Source organism: Podarcis erhardii (assembly GCF_964252035.2).
Source record: "Podarcis erhardii genome assembly, chromosome: 2".
Lineage (NCBI taxonomy): Eukaryota > Metazoa > Chordata > Lepidosauria > Squamata > Lacertidae > Podarcis > Podarcis erhardii.
Window position 1 is genome coordinate 68808081 of NC_138498.1, and position 21429 is coordinate 68829509.

At 44.6% G+C, this 21429-nt stretch overlaps 1 protein-coding gene across 4 annotated transcripts in view; it reads left to right on the top strand.

Moving 5' to 3' along the window:
• Positions 1-18527, top strand: part of HRH2 (histamine receptor H2) — a 33811-nt gene extending 15284 nt beyond the window's left edge. The window contains exons 2-4 of one of the 4 annotated variants that reach the window (XM_081851559.1): positions 1618-3495; positions 11434-11560; positions 17831-17969. In XM_081851559.1, the coding sequence (XP_081707685.1) occupies positions 2336-3495; positions 11434-11521 (1248 nt within the window). In that variant the 5' untranslated portion in view covers positions 1618-2335 and the 3' untranslated portion in view covers positions 11522-11560; positions 17831-17969. Of the gene's footprint in view, positions 1-1617; positions 3496-11433; positions 11561-12735; positions 12889-17830 lie in introns of those variants that run through there. The other 3 variants (XM_081851558.1, XM_081851557.1, XM_081851560.1) reach the window with 3 other exon arrangements.
• Positions 18528-21429: the final 2902 nt, after the last annotated feature.

Genomic DNA, 21429 nt, shown 5'->3' on the forward strand with positions numbered 1-21429 from the left:
GTTATCTAGTACAGTTTGGACGGATGGTGGCAATTTCCTCCTGAAAGGGTGGTGGTCAAGTTTGGATAGCCTACCCTCAGAACCTGGAGGAACCTAATGTGTTGCTGCATATTCTGGGGGGGCGTTTCTAGCAGAGAAAGGAAACATTCCTGTCAAAGCCTTGGTCTTGCTATGGAATGGTGAGGTGAAACAACTGGCTGATATGATTGCTTCCAAGTATCCTCTTTGGCATTGTGGAGTCCAAGTAGTCTCTTGGTATTCTGAGGAGCTCTGGGCTATGAAACAAGCCAGGTGAGGACTAGAGTGTAAGCAGTACAAGTCTCAATCTAATGTCAACCAAACATTGGTTGGAGCACGTAATTGTGGCTACCATGTAGCAGTGTAGGGTGCAAAGCAGGCTCATTCTGCAGCTTGCATTACATCCTCTAGTAGCCAGCTGGTGTAGTTGTTTCAGATGGTTTGAAGGGACCTTTGGAACATTGGAATACCTACTGTGCCCCACTGGCTACACACTTTGAGGATAAAGTCACTCAACTTTGGAGTGACCTTGACTCTGCTTGCACAATAGGACTTCCCTCTCCTCCCCCTGTACCCCCACTGATCCTCCAATCTGCTCTAGAGGACTGGGGAGCCCCCAGAACAGGTTTAGCAGGCAGGGAATGGGGGGAAGTCTTGTGTTGAGGGTTGGAGGGGAGAAGTCTAGTTGTGCAAGAAGGCCTCTTTCCCCACATACCCCACATGGTGCTACATTGGATTCTACCCATTGTGCTTTACAATGCATTTGCTGTCTATATGTATGGGTACAATTGCTTTAATTTCCTATTGTTATCCTTCCAGGTGTTGAGTGGTGGATGGGCGAGGGTTCCATAACCTAGAATATGTTCCTAGCTCTAGCCATTATTTCTTTGATCTCAGCCTTTAGCCTAGGAGTAGTTAACCTCCATATATTGTTTAACTACAACTCCCATAATCCATGAATATTAGGCATGTTGGCTGGGGCTGATGGGTGTAGGAGTCCAGCAATATTTGGAGGACCACATATTGGTCACTCCTTGATTAACCCCATCAGGGTCTCTTCTGATGTCACTAGAGTGAAGCAGCTGTTGATGAAACCAGAAACGGTGTGTTGAATATTGAGGCATTCTTTGTATGAATCAGCAACCATGTGGTCTGAGCACTTCTAGGGATAACAGTGAGTCTCCAATGAGAATTTCCCATGTCTACAAAGGAAAGTCCTAAGCTAAGTCATAAGTTGAAGGAAGAGGGGCCACTAGTTAGTGGAAGAGCATATTCATAGCATGGGAAATTCCCACCCATATTTGCTCACTGGATTTCCAGTTAAATGACTCAGCAGGTAATGGGAAAACATTTTCTCTGTCTGAGATTCTGGATAATATGCATCACAGACAAGGAGTAGGGAACCAGTGGCCTTTTGGGTGTTGCTGGACTACAACCCCTATTATCCCTGACCATTGGCCATGCTGGCTAGGGCTGATGAGACTTTCCAACATCTGGAAAGTCACCCATTCTGGGCTAGATGGACAAATATCTTGACCTGATATAAGGCAGCTTCATATATCCTATGTATATCATCTGACTCTCAATTCTTCCTTCCAGATTCTGACCAGGAAAGTGTGCATATCCATCCCTCTTCTATTTTGATAGATACCTTCAAGAGATGTAAATTGAGACACAGTCTAAGAATAATGAGGTTACTGGGACTGTTCCAGCCCTTTTCTGGCCAGACCTATAAAACCACATGTGGTGATTAATGCATCGTACAACTTAATACAACCTAATGATTTGTCTGAAAGGAGGAAGAAGAGAGGGAAGAAAAGGGAGAGGCCAAAACTAGGCAAAACTGACTTGGTAGAACATAAAAAGTGTATGAAGAGCCCTTCTGGGTTCAACTAAACTTCCATCTGATCCAGCATCCTGCTTCCAATTGTAGCCAACTAGATGGTTCCATGAGGTCTTCAAAAGCAGGACATGAAGGCAACAACCCTATTCTGTTACATGTCCCCACAATCTTTTATCCAGCTGTCTACTGCCTCTAAACATGGATTTTCCACTTAGCTATCATGGTTAATAACTATCTAATAAACATGTCCTCAAGAAATCTGTCACACCACAACATTGCTAACAAGGAGTCTCAGTTGGATCTTTCTGCTGCAAGCTGCACATCTGAGGGTCTTTCCAGCAGAGAATGAATGTGCTCAGATTTGGGGATTTATTTAGACTTCAGTCTTTCTCTAAATATGCAACCAGAGGTGTTGTCCGATTCCTAGCATCTTTTCAGAGCCATGATGCAGGGGCCTCTTGTGAAAGGTGGTGAATGAAGGCATCTGGACAAGCTCTTCAAGGAATCAGACCTAACCACAGCAGCTGCCATGTGAGTCTGTACGGGAGCAAAATGATACTTCCCAATTACACCACCATGAATTCCACAGACGGTACAAGTGTTTGGGGACAAGTGCCAACCGCAATTGTTCTCGCAGTCCTCATTATTGGGACTGTGTTTGGAAATGTGATGGTGTGTCTAGCTGTCTATTTCAACCGGAGGCTCCGCAACCTGACAAACTGCTTCATTGTCTCCTTGGCCTTCACAGACTTGCTGCTGGGCCTCATGGTGCTACCCTTTTCGGCCATCTATGAGGTCTACTCCCATGAGTGGATCTTCAGTGTCACCTTGTGCAATATCTACATCAGCTTGGATGTCATGCTTTGCACAGCATCCATCCTCAACCTCTTCATGATTAGCCTTGATCGCTACTATGCTATCACAGCACCCCTCCGCTACAACACTATGGTCACTCCTAAGCGGGTGGCTGTGGCTATGTTCCTTATCTGGGTGGTGTCACTGATGGTCTCGTTCCTACCGATCCACTTGGCCTGGAACACCAATGGCAGCACTGTCCAGAACACACAGTCAACTGATGGGAAGCAGGAGTGCAAGCTGGAGGTCAATGCTGGGTATGTACTGGTGGATGGCTTGCTTACGTTCTACCTCCCTCTGCTAGTCATGTGCATCACATACTACCGGATATTCAAAATAGCCAGGGAACAAGCAAAGAGGATCAACCACACCAACAGTTGCACAACCATCAGAAATGCATTACCCACTGTGAAGGAACACAAAGCCATTGTGACTCTTGCAGCTGTGATGGGAGCCTTCATTATCTGCTGGTTTCCTTATTTTACAGTGTTCACATATCGGGGTGTGACGGGTGAAGCATACAAAAGCCTGATGACCATTGTAATGTGGCTTGGTTACGCCAACTCAGCATTGAATCCAGTTTTATATGCTGCACTGAATAGGGACTTTCGGACAGCTTATCAGCGGTTACTCAGGTGTCGGAGAGTGGGACCAGATGCCAGAGAGGTGCCTCTAACACATGAGATGAGAAATATGACTTGTAATAAGGAAAGTAAACTTCTACAGCTGCATACAATGAATGGAAAGAAGAACCCAGTTGTCCAAGATGGCACAGACAGGTAAGCTTTCTCTTACCTTTGAGGGGGAATTGTTGTTGAGAGGGTTTTGGTGGTAGAAAAAGGGTTGGAACAGGCACTGTTTAGATTCAGGTTGCATGCAAAATATATTTAAAGTTGCATTTGGTGCACTGTGGGGCATGCATCCACTGGCAGATTTGTTGAGAGAGATGAAATAAGTCTGGTTTTTCCTAACTCCAGCCCTGATTAGTCCCACCTGAACAACTTTTAAATGTTGTGCTTTTTTCCCTGCCAGGAAGCACAGGGAGAGATTTAACTTTGGATATATTCTGTCAAACAGAGGGAACCATCAAAGATATGCTAAGCACACAAACACCTACACTGCTAAATATATTGATGCAATCTTCGAGCGGTGTGAGATTCCAGGGGTTCCAGGCACTTATCCAGGGTCCTGTTTCCTTGGAATATGGGACAGCAGAGACTGTGGTGTTTATGATTTATGGTTTATTTACACATATACACAACTTGAGCATTAACATTCCAAAAGGATCTGGTTTCTCCCATAGTCACAGGCTTGGATTCAAACAGATATCAGATATTTCTCTCAAACATTGCTCGACTCTCTTTTTCTAACCACCAGCCACTTGAGAGCAGGGGCCCCACTCATCTGTTATCTCACACAGATCTACTTCCTTGGTTCCCTTAATGGCCCATCACCTAAGCTATCACCTCAACAGGAAGCTTATATTTTAACACTTGCTTGCTCCGGGGGTTAGAAGAGTCTCTGCACACAGTCTACTTGCCCCTACTCCAAACTCCTAGCAGCATAATTATACATAAGAGGGAAAAAAAAATCCTGCTAGGTGCATAACAGAAAATGCTGAGGAACTAATAAGATGTATCCGTACTAAATGGAACAACAGTCACTTGGGTTTGAAAGTGACTGGCAAAGGGGAAGGTAGACTGCTGCACTGCAGAACACTCCTTTTTGCAACTTTGGCAGTCACTGCATTTCAGATCCACACATGTTGTGCTTGCATGTGGCTTGAGTGGCAGCCAAGTTCATTAATCAGTCAAGCTCCCACTATATCTGTTGATTAAATTCTAGTCTGGGCTCTTCCTTTTCAATAACATGCAAGATAATACAACTATTATCTTCATTATTAAGACTTAGTATATGGGAAAGACAGATCTCTGCAGTACTGGCTACAGGGGGATTCGGGGTGGTTGCCTGGCTCTGTGCAAAGATACCCAGGCTATGTCTCTTGTATTTAATGGCCCACTCCTAGATTACTTCAGCATGGCAGGAATACATGGTGAGAAAGAGCCTGGCTGGATCAGACCAAAGACCCATGCAGTACACACACACACACACACACACACACACCCGTTTCCCAAATTCCTGTGCAAAGTCTGCAACATGGAGTGCAAAGTTCTCCTGGGAGTTACAATACTGCCATGGCAATCCCTTCCACATGATCTTGGGATCGTGATATTATTGGGAAGCAATCACACTTCAGAAGTATCCACGCTGCTGAGGTAACATAAGGATGGGCGCTAAAGTATATAACTGTCAAATGAAAAGCAACGGCTCTATATTAAGCCAGGTTTCTCTTTCACAATCAGTCACTATTTCTACATGAAATAGCCTCCAATAGCTTTATTTGGTCTCTGATAGCCATTTATTTTTGTCATTTTGGAAGCAATGCAGTGTGCCTTGATTTTCGTTGTTGTTGTTGTTGTTCATACAAAAAATAGGGAGAGATGAAATTGGGTCAGTCCACTCCCCTGGAAAGGTACCAATGTATCTCAAAATTAGAGCCTCCTATCATGAACATTTGGTACTTTCCGTTCTACATTGATTTGGTTGTGCCGTGGAATGAGAAAAGAACATCCCTAGTACACTAGGTGGAGGGGATTTGTTCTTCTGAAGAGACTAGAAAGTGTGATATGCACATACAGTAGCTAAGTGGATGTTTGAGATAAGCAGGAACAAATTTGCGAAGGTTCCAAATGTAAGATGCAGAAAGAAGAAGTAGGGTAATCAGTGCCAGAAGAATTTAGGTAGGTCTGATTACCCTGGTTATAAGGATTTACACTCCTAAAGGCCAAAGAAAATAGGAGTGTGGGTATGTACTGTAGTATAATTTCATTGCTTCCTATAAGCAATTCTGACTTTCACCTCCTTCCAAAGCTTTGATCTGATCCCATGGCTGCAACTTGATAAGCAGCAAGGAAACTTTCCATCTGGCAGATAGCACTTATTTTCACTGCCATGGCTCCAGGAAGTGCCAACAAAGGGTTGATTCTTTTGTTTTATCACAGCTGACCCTGGGATAAGGTAGTGAGGCAAAAGGATTTATCAACAGCAATGGTACACCTGGGTGCCAACAGCTAGGACTGGTGCTGCTGCCTCGTCATATGTTACAATGAAAATGTCTCCAAAGCACAGATTTGTGGCACAATTGTGTCATTTTCAGATGCAATAGCACCGAGAGATTTTATTTGCTGCTCTTTAGAAACCATGATGAATCACTCTGTTTCGATTCCTTAACAGTTTTTTAAATGATGGCAAGGGCAAACTTCAAATATATGGCCTTCTGTTCCATGATGTATTTCTGTTCCAAAAGTTTTGTTCAGGTTGCTATGGACTGTGGTTCACCTGATGGTTCAACCACTCAGCACTTTAATAGAGAGAGAATGATTCTTATGCATATGTGTGATCTGCATAATCGGGACCAGCAGGACATAGCTGACTTCCCAGAGTAAGCAAAAGGTTGTTGAGGGTAGTTTCCAGTGCTGGATTTTGGGTGGTACAGGCAGTTCCTCTGCACAAGGCACCAAGCCGAGAGGACATGAAAGAACAACAACAACATAAAAAAACCCTATATTTATATGGGTAAAAAAGTAAAGGGACCCCTGACCATTAGGTCCAGTCATGGCCGACTCTGGGATTGCGGCACTCATCTCGCTTTATTGGCCGAGGGAGCTGGTGTACAGCTTCCCGGTCATGTGGCCAGCATGACTAAGCCGCTTCTGGCGAACCAGAGCAGCGCATGGAAACGCCGTTTACCTTCCCGCCGGAGCTGTACCTATTTATCTACTTGCACTTTGACATGCTTTCAAACTGCTAGGCTGGCAGGAGCTGGGACCGAGAAACGGGAGCTCACCCAGTCGCGGGGATTCAAACCGCCGATCTTCTGATAGGCAAGTCCTAGGCTCCCGGACAGCCCCGTGGTTTTCCACGGATCTGAGGGCAATGAAACAATCATTGAGACAGCTAGAGTGCCGGTGGCGGATAACTCATTCCGAATCTGACCGGACACAGGTTAGAGCTCAACGTCGAGCCTACCAAGTGGCGATAGTGACGGCGAAGAAGAATTTCTTCACCGCCTCTATTGCATCTGCAGAAAACAGCAGCAGGAGACTTTTTAGGTAGTTCACAATTTAGCAGAACCACCTGCAACATCGGGACCCAGTACGGGCCACATGTTCTCCTGCAATGATTTTGCAAAGTTTTTTGCAGATAAAATCGCTCAGATTCGGGAAGAAGTAGACTCCACCGTGGGAGTAGGGCCGGGGTGGGAGAGTGCTAGAGTCCTGTCTAGTCAAGTTGCATGGGATCAATTCCAATCTGTTACCTCCGAGGATGTGGACAGGCTGCTTGGACAAGTGAAGCCAACCACCTGTCTCCTGGATCCTTGCCCATCCTGGCTTATAAAAGCTAGCCGGGAAGGACTGGGCGATGGGCTTCATGGGGTGGTGAATGCTTCCCTCCGTGAGGGAGCCTTCCCAGACCCGCTGAAAGAGGCGGTTATTAAACCGCTTCTTAAAAAACCATCTTTAGATGCGGCCACGATGGCCAACTATCGCCCAGTCTCAAATCTTCCATTCTTGGGCAAGGTGATTGAGCGAGTGGTTGCTGAACAACTCCAGGCACTCCTGGAAGAAGCGGACCATTTGGATCCCTTCCAGTCGGGATTCAGGCCTCATCATGGGGCTGAAACTGCCTTGGTCACACTGGTTGATGATCTCCGGTGGGCTAGGGACAAAGGTGAGAGCTGTTTCCTAGTTCTGCTGGATCTCTCAGCGGCATTTGATACCATCGACCATAACATCCTTCTGGACCGTCTTGAGGGGCTGGGAGCTGGGGGCACTGTCATACAGTGGTTCCGCTCCTTCCTCCTGGGCCGTGTTCAGAAAGTGGTGGTGGGGGATGAGTGTTCAGACCCCTGGGCTCTCACTTGTGGGGTGCCTCAGGGTTCTGTCCTCTCCCCCATGCTTTTCAACATTTACATGCAGCCGCTGGGAGAGATCATCAGGAGCTTTGGGCTGGATGTTCATCAGTATGCAGATGATACCCAGCTCTACCTCTCTTTTAAATCAGAACCAGTGAAGGCGGTGAAGGTCCTGTGTGAGTGTCTGGAGGCGGTTGGAGGATGGATGGCAGCTAACAGATTGAGGTTGAATCCTGACAAGACAGAAGTACTGTTTTGGGGGGACAGGAGGCAGGCAGGTGTGGAGGATTCCCTGGTCCTGAATCGGGTAACTGTGCCCCTAAAGGACCAGGTGCACAGCCTGGGAGTCATTTTGGACTCACAGCTGTCCATGGAGGCACAGGTCAAATCTGTGTCCAGGGCAGCTGTTTACCAGCTCCATCTGGTACGTAGGCTGAGACCCTATCTGCCTGTGGACTGTCTCACCAGAGTGGTGCATGCTCTGGTTATCTCCCGCTTGGACTACTGCAATGCGCTCTACGTGGGGCTACCTTTGAAGGTGACTTGGAAACTACAACTAATCCAGAATGCGGCAGCTAGACTGGTGACTGGGGGCGGCCGCCGAGACCATATAACACCGGTCTTGAAAGACCTACATTGGCTCCCAGTACGTTTCCGAGCACAATTCAAAGTGTTGGTGCTGACCTTTAAAGCCCTAAACGGCCTCGGTCCAGTATACCTGAAGGAGCGTCTCCACCCCCATCGTTCTGCCCGGACGCTGAGGTCCAGCGCCGAGGGCCTTCTGGTGGTTCCCTCATTGCGAGAAGCAAAGCTACAGGGAAACAGGCAGAGGGCCTTCTCGATAGTGGTGCCCGCCCTGTGGAACGCCCTTCCAGCAGATGTCAAAGCGATAAACTACCTGACATTCAGAAGACATCTTAAGGCAGCCCTGTTCAGGGAAGTTTTTAACGTGTGATATTTTAGTGTATTTTTGGTTTCTATGGAAGCCGCCCAGAGTGGCTGGGGAGGCCCAGCCAGATGGGCGGAGTATAAATAATAAATTATTATTATTATTATTATTATTATTATTATTATTATTATTATTACTACTAGGCTCTGTGGTTTAACCCACAGCGCCACCCACATCCCAATTTATATGGGTACCTATTCAATTATTGTGAAAATAATAAATATGGGGGGGGCACCAAATTTTGCCCTCACTCAGGGCGCCATATTACCAAAGTCTGCCCCTGGTGGTTGTCTCTCTAGCTTTGTGTTATGCTACGCATCCTCCATGACAGCCATTTTGTGACTGACATCCCTAACACTCCCTGAAAATTTGAAATATGCCCACTAGTCCAAAAAGTTTGGTGATCCCTGCATTACTCGTGACCCCTGCACCAGTCCACTTCAGTTGCACAAACCTACATCACTGGTATGCACTTGAATCTGTACCGCAAAATACTGAGTCTGGAGGTGACCTGAATACATGTTGGAGTTCCCTGTGGCTGTCATTTAAGCATTTAACAGCATACGTTTAACAGCCTATGAATGTCTACTTGGAAGTAAATCCCACTGAGTTCAATAGGACTTACTCCCAAGTATGATTGCAGCCTAAATAAGTGGCTCAATTTGAAGAGTAAGTAATGTAAAAGTAAATGAGCTCCACTCACTGAATCAGCTTGGTTCAACAGAGTAATTTTGATAACATGAGTACTTTGTGTAAATTAGAAAACTCCTTTTCTGAGAAAACTCTCACTGTTGGTGCAGATGATGCATTTCTGCAAATCAGGCCCATTAGTTACTGCCATCTTCTAAATCAAAGCAACAGCTTCATTCTGAAACTGTCGTAAGCAGCACTTTCTCAGTTTTTCCTCTGCAATAGGATACCACCAGAGAATAAAGGAGTCCAGGAAATGGGAAATGAAAGTGGACATGGAGAGAGTTTATTAAGGAAATGCTGGATTCACTGGAATAGTTTAATACAGTAAGCAGCAGAGGTGACTGGGAGAAGCAGCTTATGGCTGGAAGCTAAAATGACACCAATTCCTATTGAAACAAAAGGCAAACAGCATAGGTAATTTGTCACCAAGGCCTGATCTGTAGAAGTATTTCAATATCAATTAGGTTTTTTATAGGATGTCCAACAGTCCAGGCAGAAATTAGACAATGGACAGGCTTTATTGTCGAAAATAAAATAGCATTTACTTTGTCTGAATGTTCCCTGCAACATACTTAGGCAATCCAGTTCAGAGCTCTCCATTCTCTACAATGGAGTCACCTTGTCTTTGATACCTGAAATGCTGCCACACGACTTGCAGCCAGACCCCAGTCACATGTAAGTGTAAAAGCCAATGCTTCCATGTAGATTTTAGGTTGGCTGGGATCTGCTTCATAGAGCATGTTACTCTGGAGTTACGTGAGCTACACTGGCTTCTAGTTTGTTTCCAAATGCAATTTCAGTTGCTGGTGACTGTAGAGCTCTAAATGGTTTGTTATATGAATGGCCTTTTTGGTGGACTCTTCTTCATTGGAGGTTCCTAAGCAAAGGTTGGATGGTCATCAGTCAGGGATTCCTTAGTTGTGATTCCTGGATGATGAACTAGATAACCCTCGGGTCCCTTCCAACTCTATAATTCTAAGTCTGTCGGACTTGTTGTCTTAGTGTTCAGAGGCTCTGTCAACTGAGACACAGTACAGAGTCTTCTCAGCAAGGGTCTTCTCATTCCACCAAGACTGTAGAGTGCTTTTACCTGGGACACCAATTTGGTTCTCTTTCTTTTAGCCTTTGGGCAAACGTTCACGACATACCTCTTTTTCACCAGGCTTTTGCATTGCACCCTGCTGCTACAACTGGTTTTTAGCATTGTTCTGTTTTTTTAAACTCTCAGTTATTTTGTATGTTTTACTGTGATACAGTATTATTGTGATTTCCTATGCATTTGTTTTTCATTATGCTGCAAGCTGACCTGGGGACTCTTGTCCCCGAAAGGTGCGGTATCAAGTCTTCCAAATAAATACCATTTCCGTGATGGCAGCATCTCAAAGGAGCATCTCGGAAATCTCAGCAGCCACATTAATGCTACTCATGTAGTGATGTCAGTTCACACAGATAGCAAGTCCGCATGAGCCAAGGCTGGAGGTGTCACACACACTCTTCCTGGGGTGACCCTGGCAAGGCTACCCTGTGTATATGGCACCAGCACTCATTCTTTGACTCATTGAATGAACCTGTTTGAAGGGGGGGGGATTTATGCTGAGCAACATAATTAATTAGAGGTACTCACCTCAGCATAGGCATGCCTGTCAACTGTCCCAGAAAAACCAGGACATCCCAATTCCCCCTGCAAAAATACAGGCATTTTGGGCATCTTGCTCTTGTACAATTTTGGGCCCCCAAAAAGTGATCTCACACAGGGCCCCCAAACACGTGTTTTTGGGCACTGTACCCCCAAATAGCTCTTTTTTCAGGTCCACGATCTCACATGCATCATGTGACTCATGCGGGATTTCGGACCAGGAAGATGGTACCCTGGATTTGGGCCACGCTGTGTTGGAGGATATGCATAGGGTATTATGAACAGGGTGGCCACTTTCATACTGCAAAAAAGAGGACAAATGAGGGCATATGTTTGCATTTAAATGCATATGCTAATTTATATGTATAGCTATGAATTGAAGAATGAGTATTATAATTTAAATAGAACTACAACGGTAGGGAAGATTGTGACCAACTGACTAACTGATGAGGGGCAACTTCAAGGCCCCTCCTGCTCTTCCTTCTTAGGGTTCTTCGACGGCCCAGCCTTTCAGATAGAGGATGCATTCAAGCAGAGGACTGTCCTCTGTAATATACAACATATGACCACCCTAATGATTAAAGTTATAGGGTGAGTAATCTTGAGAATGTAAACACTGAGATCCTAGAGTAAAACAAGAAATGCACATTCTTGCTTTGTTCCAGAAGGCATTCTGATATGTGCTTATATTTATTCTTCTTGAGATGGTATATTTTGAAGTCAAATATACTAATCTGTATTATATGAAGAAGCAAAACTAGACTCCTGTCTGAGGTGAATTTCAGATCAGATTTTGAACCTTTTTTCCACCAGAAAGTTCCACACCCTTTTTCAGTATTGTTTTTACTTTAGACAAGAGGTTTGCAAACTGTGGTCTGTTGACAAGTTGCATCCAGGTGTTCCATGGCAAGCCTGTAAGATCACAACTAAAAATAATACAGCACCCAACACAGCACATTATGATTGCTGCAGCAAACAGAAAAATCATTAAGTTGTCCACCAACCTTCAATAGTTTTCAAGTGGACACTGGGTGGGAAAGTTTGAGTCCTACTGCTTTAGACAGACCAACTGCACATTCCCTTACCAATTGACAAGGAACTACATGTGACAGAAGCAGACTGATGGGAATCTAAATTTAAACAACAAGCTAGCATCAGTGTGGGGGGGGGGGAGCTGAACCATCCCTCTGGTTATGCATGTTCCACAATAACAACTGCAACCCAGTTGTTTCCCCCCACCCCCAGCCAAGCTCCAAAACCAGACATGACTACTGGTGGGAGAAAAAGTGGTTGAAGCATAGCAGCTTGAGGGGGGAAAGTGGGGGTGTGGGGGTTAAGTCCTACCAGTCACATCCAACCAAGCTGTGCTTTCGATCCCAAGAACCAACCCATTTCTATAATTTGGCAAGACCTCAGCTGGGTCTTGTCCCTTTCATGTTTACATTGATCCTGGAGGTGATCTGCAGGTTGTTGCTTGGACCTGTCAAATATGAGGAGAAATATGCTCATTTTCCCTGCAGAAGTAACTGCATTACCGGTCGCAAATGAGACTGCTTTGAATTGTAATTCTGGTTTTCCTTGCCTGTTCATCTCGGAACTGGAGCATAACATAAACCAGAGCACATGGAACACAATGTGTTATCATGCAGCCAAGTAACAGGATAATAATAGTCTGAATTATATATATATAATTCTCAGCATATTGTTGTCTTGTGTCACTGACAAATCTTTCTTTCTCTTTCTCTCTCTCTCTTTAACCTTTTCAGCTCTGGGCCTTTTCCCTAAAGTGCACACAGGCCAGGCCAGGCCGTTAACAGTGATCACTGTGACATAGCTCTCACTGTCCTCTTCCAAAAAACCATTGAGGACAGAAGGACAAAGTTAGTTTTTCTGCTGGGGGAAGCTTAAAATCGGGGGCACTTGGGTGAGTACAAGGGATGTGGCATCTAGAAAGGGATAAAGCTGTTCTGCATAGCGCAGTTGAATCTCCTTCCTTCTACGGCCAACAGGAATCCCTGGATTAGGTAGTGTTGTGTCTTTTCCCCAGAGAGACATTCCTTCCGTTTATAAATAGCTACCAGGCATCTCCATGCTAGAGAAAAACGGCACAGCTTATGCAATCTCTGTCCATTGCACAGCTGCTAAAAGGTGCAGAACCTCTGTTGAGAAAACAGCAATGGCAACCCTACCCCAGATTAGCTCGCAGGCAGGAATGGAGCCATCCCATTTCTTTCCAGTTCAGGCAGATACAATACCGTTTTCCTGTCCCTGTAGCTGCTTCCAGTGAGTGTTTGTCATGAGATCAGTGCAGGTTTTCTGCAGCATCCCCACAACATAGTTAGCATTAAAGTATATGCCTTCTACCACTTATCATGATAGCTAAATCTCAAAGTAGTTTACAAAGATAGAAATAAATCAACATGGTTGCAGAGCTGAATTGTGGAAGGGTTTGTGGGTAGGAGGAGGGATCTTGGGACGAGGCCTGAGAGAAGAGTTAAAGGCAGACAGGCCTAGTATTGTCATTAGTGCTTGAGTAGGAATGACTAATGTTGATTTCTTAAGAATGGCCCACTGTCCATCTCTACAAATAACTGTGTGGCTGAGTTACTGGAATAGGCCCGCAAAATGACATCCCAGTATTTCTCTTGCTTCACATTCTGGGCTCCCTTTGGATTTTCCCCCGAATAACCTTCAGGAACTTCCTCTAGGTTCCAGTAACATCCAGTCAGCTGCTTACTCATTTCTCACAGGACAAGGGAGATATGACCATTTTCTCCAAGTTTCTGATACTAATAAAATGAAAATAGCATCACATGTTTTCATGAGGAGAAAGAATGTTGCTATGCCCCTAAGGCAGCGGTTCTCAACCTGTGGGTCCCCAGATGTTGTTGGACTACAACTCCCATCACCCCTAGCTAGCAAGGCTCAGGGATGACTGGAGTTGTAGTCCAACAACATCTGGGGACCCACAGGTTGAGAACCACTGCCCTAAGGGGAGCACTAGGCCCATGTTTCCACCATAATGGTGGGAGAATGCGGAGTGCAGAAGGAATCTGAAAGGCTGGATGGTCATGAGTGCTTAACCCTTTCTGCATTAGTCCCCAGTTCTTTCCAACACTGTAAAATGAGTTTTTCCCCAACCAAAAACATCTTGAGCAGCAGATGGAGAGAGCAGCCTGCCCATGCAAGCACCCCTTGCTGTTGTGTTCATAATGTATTGTCATCGTAACAAACAATTGCGGAAATAAATAACACATAGTTCTGCCCTGTAGTACTGACTAAACAAAATGAGGAATCTGCTTTCGTTGGGCTTACCTACAGTTCCTCTTGTCCTGCTGCTTCCCCAGGGGGAACTGCTCTTTTGCACTCAATCAGAGCAAAGGGAAATTCAGGTTTTCTGCAGCTTGCCGTTTGGAACAATTTAGAGCTAAAGAGGTATTCCTTGGGAAAGAAGCGGGGTGACAGGGAAACCACTTATCCTGGGATTTCTTAGCACGGGGCAAGCAGGAATGTGGATAAGCCCATTGACTGGCAAGTCTCACCCACTAACGGATTTTGAAACAAGTTACTTTTTAAAAAATGTATATTTTCCTGTCACATATTACAGTACATCATAAGGAAGCACCCCTAAGATGCAGGCTAAATCATGTAAGGATTTGAGAGCAAGGGCAGAACTGACACAAAGCTGTTAAGATGCTTGAACAGGCAGTGTCACCGCCGTCGTCACATTCCCTGTACTTTCTCTGCAAAGCAAAGAGTGAGATAATAGAAAGCCTATCACAGGTCACATTGCCAAGGAGAAATTTTATCACTCTGCTTCAGCATGTACAGGATGTGATAGAACAGCACAGCATGTAACTTAGTGAGAAAGACCCACTCTCTCATTTGGATGTGCTTCCCCTACATGTGATAGTCCTTGTGGGGCTTTTAGTTTGCAAGATATCCTGCTCATTACAAGGCAGGTATATGTAAACACATGTATAAATACACTGAAACAGTCACACATATGCTTTTGTCTTGCCTTTGAAATCAGTTCAAGGCAGTTTGCAAGTCCAATTTAAAATAAATAAACCATATCCAAAAGTCACCACGGGATTCCACCCCACACAGGGCAGCTAACGGTAGATGACCCTGTGGGGAGAGGGGATAGTCCTGCAGGAGCAAGCTCTAATGCAGGCATAGGCAAACTCCGGCCCTCCAGATGTTTGGGACTACAATTCCCATCATCCCTAGCTAACAGGACCAGTGCTCAGGGATTATGGGAATTGTAGTCCCAAACATCTGGCGGGCCGGAGTTTGCCTATGCCTGCTCTAATGCCTTCTATACCTACTGTTAGCAAGGAAAAAACCCTACTGTGAAATTTCCACCTTAGCAACTGCTTTCTGTTGCCTTTCCAAGTGTTGCTGTTCTTTTTTATTATTATTTCTGCCAGTTCTTATGGGTGTCCCAGAGGTGGCTGCATGTCAGTAGCTGCCTTTTTGAAGATTCCATCATTTACATACTTTTTCCACAAACCCATTTCAGCTATCCAAGAATGCAAATGACTTCCGTTTTCAGCAAGCATTCCTAGTGGGGCAGGCAATGCATTGTTATTTAACCCCCCTTACATGTTTTTGATCTGCAGTGATGACAGAAAGTGAGTCTGAGGACTTAATCCACATGTCCCTTTTGCCCCACATTTTCCAGACACAGGTCCTCACTTTAAAGTTCCACATTGGAAACTCTTGCTCCAGAATTTTCCCCATGAAAGCCCACTCTTTCAAGCTGAAGGGCAACAAACAGTAATTTGGGTTTTTCATGGATTGCCGCTTGCTCCGATCCAGCTTTAAAGAGCAGGTTTTCACTGGGAAAGTTCTTGAATGAAAAAGGCGGGGAGCTTGGTCCCAGAGCTTTAAAGTGGCTGGAAAGCGCGGAGGTGGAAGGGTAAGCATGGATAAGCCCTGAGTCATACATGGAAAGTCAGACTTTGAGATTATTTGCCATGAGTCTGGAAAACCTGGGCAGGGCTTAGCAAAGTAAGGACAGAATCACCTCTGCATACCGTCCCACGACCCTCTCTTACTGATAACATGTCTCAGCTTTATTGACTGTGTCACAAGAAGGGGGAAAAACCTAGAGGTCACCTGACTGCCAAAAGGCAGATACAATTGTTGTGCTGGCTCCACACAGCGCACTTATAACCTTGCACAAGATCACAGGCAAACAGCCGGATGGAGACTTGAAGCAGCACTGCCCACAAGCAGCTGCTCCTGGCGGATTTACAAGCTAGAAAGTGCAATCAACTCACCTCTTCAGGTTTGAAATGAGATTTCGCTGCAAGTGTCTCTTGGCCCCGTGGTAGTGATGTGACAGTCAGTGACCCTTGAGTGCATCCATCTCAGAAGCCTAAAAGCAGCAGGATGGCAGGGGCACTTGAGTGGTGCCTTTTGAATAAAGATGAGGGCCAGGCCTGGCTGAAAGAGGAAAAGGAAGAGCTTTTGTGCTTGACCAAGCTGATTGAGCATGTCACTGAGAAACCTCATCCCTGAGGCCTGCTCAGATCTCTCACTCGGAGCATTAACCTTCTTTTCTTATTAAAACCTTTCATGTTGGCAAAATGGCCAGATGAGTACTTCTCAAGTAGTTCACTGACATCTAACTCTAGATTGCTCTCAAGCTCTTTCCAGGTTGTTGACCCCGGGAAGAAAGATTACAGATACATTCTGCTTCGCATCAGTGGATCTACCCCATTGACGGGGAAACAGAAGAAGATAGCTTAATAGTACAACATCTGTCTAACACATATGTTCATGTTACTATGCAGCCTAAACACTTTACAGAAAAGCAGGCAAATGGAGTTGAAAATTGAAAGTAAACCCTTCAAACAGTTTGAGTAGGCCACTGTTGCATTTTGGCCTACAGAAAATTCATATGAGCCGGTGGCCTCCACATCAAGTGGTCTCCAAGACAATTGTTCTTCTCCACACATCTGTTGCAAGACAACTGGCAGTTGGAGCAGAGTTCTTCAGCCAGGAAGAGGGAAGCAAGTTTCCTACAGCTGCTTGTTCCCTGGCCTATGTCTGTGGCCAGTCTGGTCTTCCCATTGCCATGGTCTTTCTGGTACAGCCTCACACTGGAACTTGTTCCCCTTGCCCATCTCCATTTTATGCATTATATTTGGTTTAATGGGCAGGTCTCAGTTTTTTTAAAAAAAAAAAACAATCTAGAGCAGCTCTGATAATTCTGGGATCTGACCATTTAAAGCCACCGTCCTATTCACACAGACCTGATAGTAAGTCCCATTGAACTCAGGGGGACCTCTGAGCAGAGCTGTGTAGGAATGCACTATAAATGTGCCTTTGGATCATCATCCCCGATGGCAGCATTCATTTTGTCTCACTTCCACAGCTGTACAGTAGATGAATAGGTAGTTAAATGCTTTTATCCTTATAATACATGGCTTAGATTTACTGCATGCCATTCTGTCTCAAACAGCACTATAATCTGTGGCTTATGCACATTCTTCATAGGTCACTTCCAGATAGTAAATCGAAACTGATTTCTGACATCTCTCCATTTGTAAGCTACACTAGTAGTTACTCATTTTCCAGCACTAAATTGTTTAGCATAGAAGAACGTAACTGAGTAATTGGAGAAATGGACCCTATATTTCCTCGCAGAATGTACATTCTTTTGATCTGATCTGCTTTGTTGCTTTTTCGTAGCCCTCAACATGTCTAGCACCATCACATAGCCTGCTGTGTACTTGGAACAAGGAAGCAGATTCTGAAAATGGGAACATTGGGGAATCATTGAGGAAATATTTAAAAGTATCTTCTAATTGTCAGTCTGAACTATTTTCATTGCTGTTCCCCTTGTAGGAATCTGAACCCACCATGTGATAAATCACCCTGTCCTATGCTGCCCTGCTGTCAAAGTCTCTGTTTGGCCAAGGTTCTTCCCAAGAGAGATGTGTGGAGCCCAATGTTTGATCAGCCAGTGGCAAATGCAAGGAAGACAAGGCAACCTTCTGCACCCCATACAGTTATCTACTGTGTCTTCACCTGAGCCAGGACCTGCTTTCTTATGAAGTTGGATGTAGAGAATTATGACTCAAGGTAGCTCAAAGATTGCTTGAAGGTTGTTGCATCAGGTGCACCATCTCAGTCTTCTCAAGATGGTTCAATAGGGGGCTTGCTATGCAGGGACTTCGATTTCCCTGAAAGACTCTTGACTATAAATGTGGTGTGAATCCAGAAGTACTTGGAGATGCATGACTGTACATACCCATAGGATTATCTGTCCACATCTAGGACAGGAAATAACTGTGGCTTGGGAGGAAGTGACAAAAAGGAAGGACTTCGTTCTTTTTGGTATGGTCATTACACTCCAAGGCATTTATTGCCCTGTTAGCCTATAAATGTCATATTTATGCCCTGGGGATATTTCTTGCATTGACAGTATTCAATATGGAGTCATCTTGCATTTTCAACATAGTTTGTGGTTTCCAAAACATCTGATAAAGTGCATTTGACAAATGTTTTGAATATTTAATAAATGTTAGCTTTCAGGATTCAACAGTGTTTGGCTTCTATTTATCAAGTCTTCACATTGGTCTTCAGTGTATTTCTATTCAAAAACAGTAGGGGAAAAGAAAGAAAGAAACAACAGAGAAGGTATTTTGCTTAAATGTTAAGAGGCATTTTACCTTTTAATGTTTCATGATAGGATGGCATACACTTTGCACCCAGATACTTTTGGATGGTAGAGTGTGAAGGCCTTTTGGGGGTGGAATGGGGATGCTGGTGTCAATGGGATGCTATTTTCAAAGATAAAAAAATTCTACTAAACTATCCAAACAGCTATGTAACAAGCACTATTTGAAGAGCACACAAGGTGTGTGAACAAAGTATCCCATACACTTTGGAATGTGTGAGATGTGTTTAAATTTCAAATATGATTAATAAAAAACTTCTGAAGATGTGAAGAATGGAACTCTTACCCTGCTGAATGGCCACAAGGCTTTCACCCCAGAGGCCAGTTGTTCAGTATGCGGTTTGAGGGCAGATACAGCTTGTAGCCTGGTTTGTTCCTTTCTGCTTCTGCAACCCGACAACCAGATACCCATGACCCTGCCAATTTTGCATTAGATATACAATATTAGAAACTGAGCCGCTATTGAAGCAATAGAACAGAAGAGATGGCGTTCATGGACCACTCCTACCATGTAATCTCATTCTTTTGAAAAATAATAATAATATATTTTTATTAAAGATTTATTAGTTTTCTTTGGTTGGCTGTAGTGAGAATGTAATCTCATTCTATAGATAAGCATGGACATTGTGATAGGCTGAGGAGGAACTAGAAAATGGAGAATAGTGCTATGTGGTATTGTGGTGGTTGGGTCAATTGTCATACAGAAACAAAGGGTCTCTGCATAATGATAATAATGAACCATAATGACTAATCTGAATTTTTTAAAAAGGCTGGTAATAACAACAACAATAATAACAACAATACAGTAATAGATTTTATTTTATTTTATTTATAGCCCGCCCATCTGGCTGGGCGGCTTGCAGCATATCTAAAAACATAATAAAAATATAAACATTAAAAATCTCCCCAAATCAGGTGTCTTCTAAAAGTTGTGTAATTCTTTATCTCCTTGACAGGAGGGCGTTCCACAGGGTGGGCGCCACTACTGAGAAGGCCCTCTGCCTGGTTCCCTGTAATATTACCTCTCACAGTGAGGGAATCGCCAGAAGGCTCTCGGCGCTGGACCTCAGTGTCCTGGCAGAATGATGGGGGTGGAGATGCTCCTTCAGGTATATAGGGCCAAGGTCATTTGGAGCTTTAAAGGTCAGCACTAAAACTTTGAATTGTGCTCAGAAATATACTGGGAGCCAATGAAGATCCTTTAGGACCGGTGGTATATGGTCCCAGCAGCCACTCCCAGCCACCCAGCTGCATTCTGGATTAGTTGTGGTTTACGAGTCACCTTCAAAGGTAGCTGTTTAATTCAAAAGATGGAGCCCAGAAATTTTGGTGGACCTCGGGGTGGACTCTGATGTAAAAGCTGTCCATTTGCATAATATGCAAGGTCTGCCCACCAACCTAAAAATGTGATAGTGGCTGCAGCAATGTGCCTGGCTTTTCTGGCAAGAGCACAAAAAAGAGCTGGGCATGCTTTTATACCTCAGGTTGTTAACACAGGTCAACAACATGTTTTACTGGAGGGTCCCTCTGCATGTCAGAATTGTGATAAACAACACATTGACAGGGGGCATCTAGCAAACCTGCTATACCTGGCTTTTGACAAAGTAGTTGATTTAAAATAAGAGCCCAAGGGATGAACAACACATTTCATAGACAAATTGTCTTTTAAAAAGAAAAGTAGCTGAGGAGGGAGGCGAGGTTGGGGATTCGGAGCAGAGAAACAGAAGCAGGGAGGGATGCTTACTGGTACCTCTTCCCCGCCTGTGGCCTCTGCTCCAAATCTCCTTGAAACTGGAATTGGGACGGGTGGTGGGGAGCCTTTCCACCATGTTCAGAATTATGTTTGTGGCTGTAAAGCAGAGATGGGGAAACTCAGGCCAGGAGGGCCAATGGAGCACTTCAGCTCTCACAACCTGGCCCTTGGAGCTTTTTCCCAGGCCACACACCCCTCTCCTGCCACACAACTCACCTGCCTTCTTTTGCACCACCCTTGAGTGTTTGCTTGTTTTCTGAGCAGAATGAGTCCTTGAACTTTGATAATGCTTCTTGCTTGCCTGGCTGGGGAGGAATGTATGAGTGCGGGGGGGGGGAACTAACCTGCTGTACATAGGTAAGATTTGCACTCGCTGTTATGCCCACTTTTGCCTCTGGCTTTGCCTACTGCTGGCATAGGGTCCCCAGAAGGTTGTCCAGAGGGAAAGCGACCCCTGGAGTGAAAAAGGTTCCCCGTCCTGCTTTAAAGAGGGAAAATTATGGTAATGGACAGCTTTCAGGTTTGGAAATCATGAGCAAAAACTTGCAATGAAAGGCTTAGCAGTGCCACCTACCTGCCAGATACATATTTTTTACTCCCTGCAAATCTGGCATTGCTCGCTCAATACGTGAGACTTGTTTCCTCATGTCTCCCAGAAACTGTAAAATTTACTGTCAATGGAACAAAAATAATTCTGATGAATCAGGAAGAGAAAGAGAAAGGATTTTGTTTTGTCAGTTCTTGGGAATGTGTTGTAAATTTTGCCATCGAACAAACCTCGAAGCTCTTAGCTACAGCGAGGCATGAGAGCTCAGATTTTATTTAACCTGGTGGAATTTTTAATATGTGAGGGAACACTGCGAGGATCTCTCATATAACTATTGTAACTTTTATCTATTTTTCTTTGCCAGGAGATTTATAGGAATTCAGTGTTTTGTTCTTCTTGGATCTCTCCCAATTCCTTTTAGCAGTATGTGACCACACTCTCTGGACACCTGCTGACATACTGCA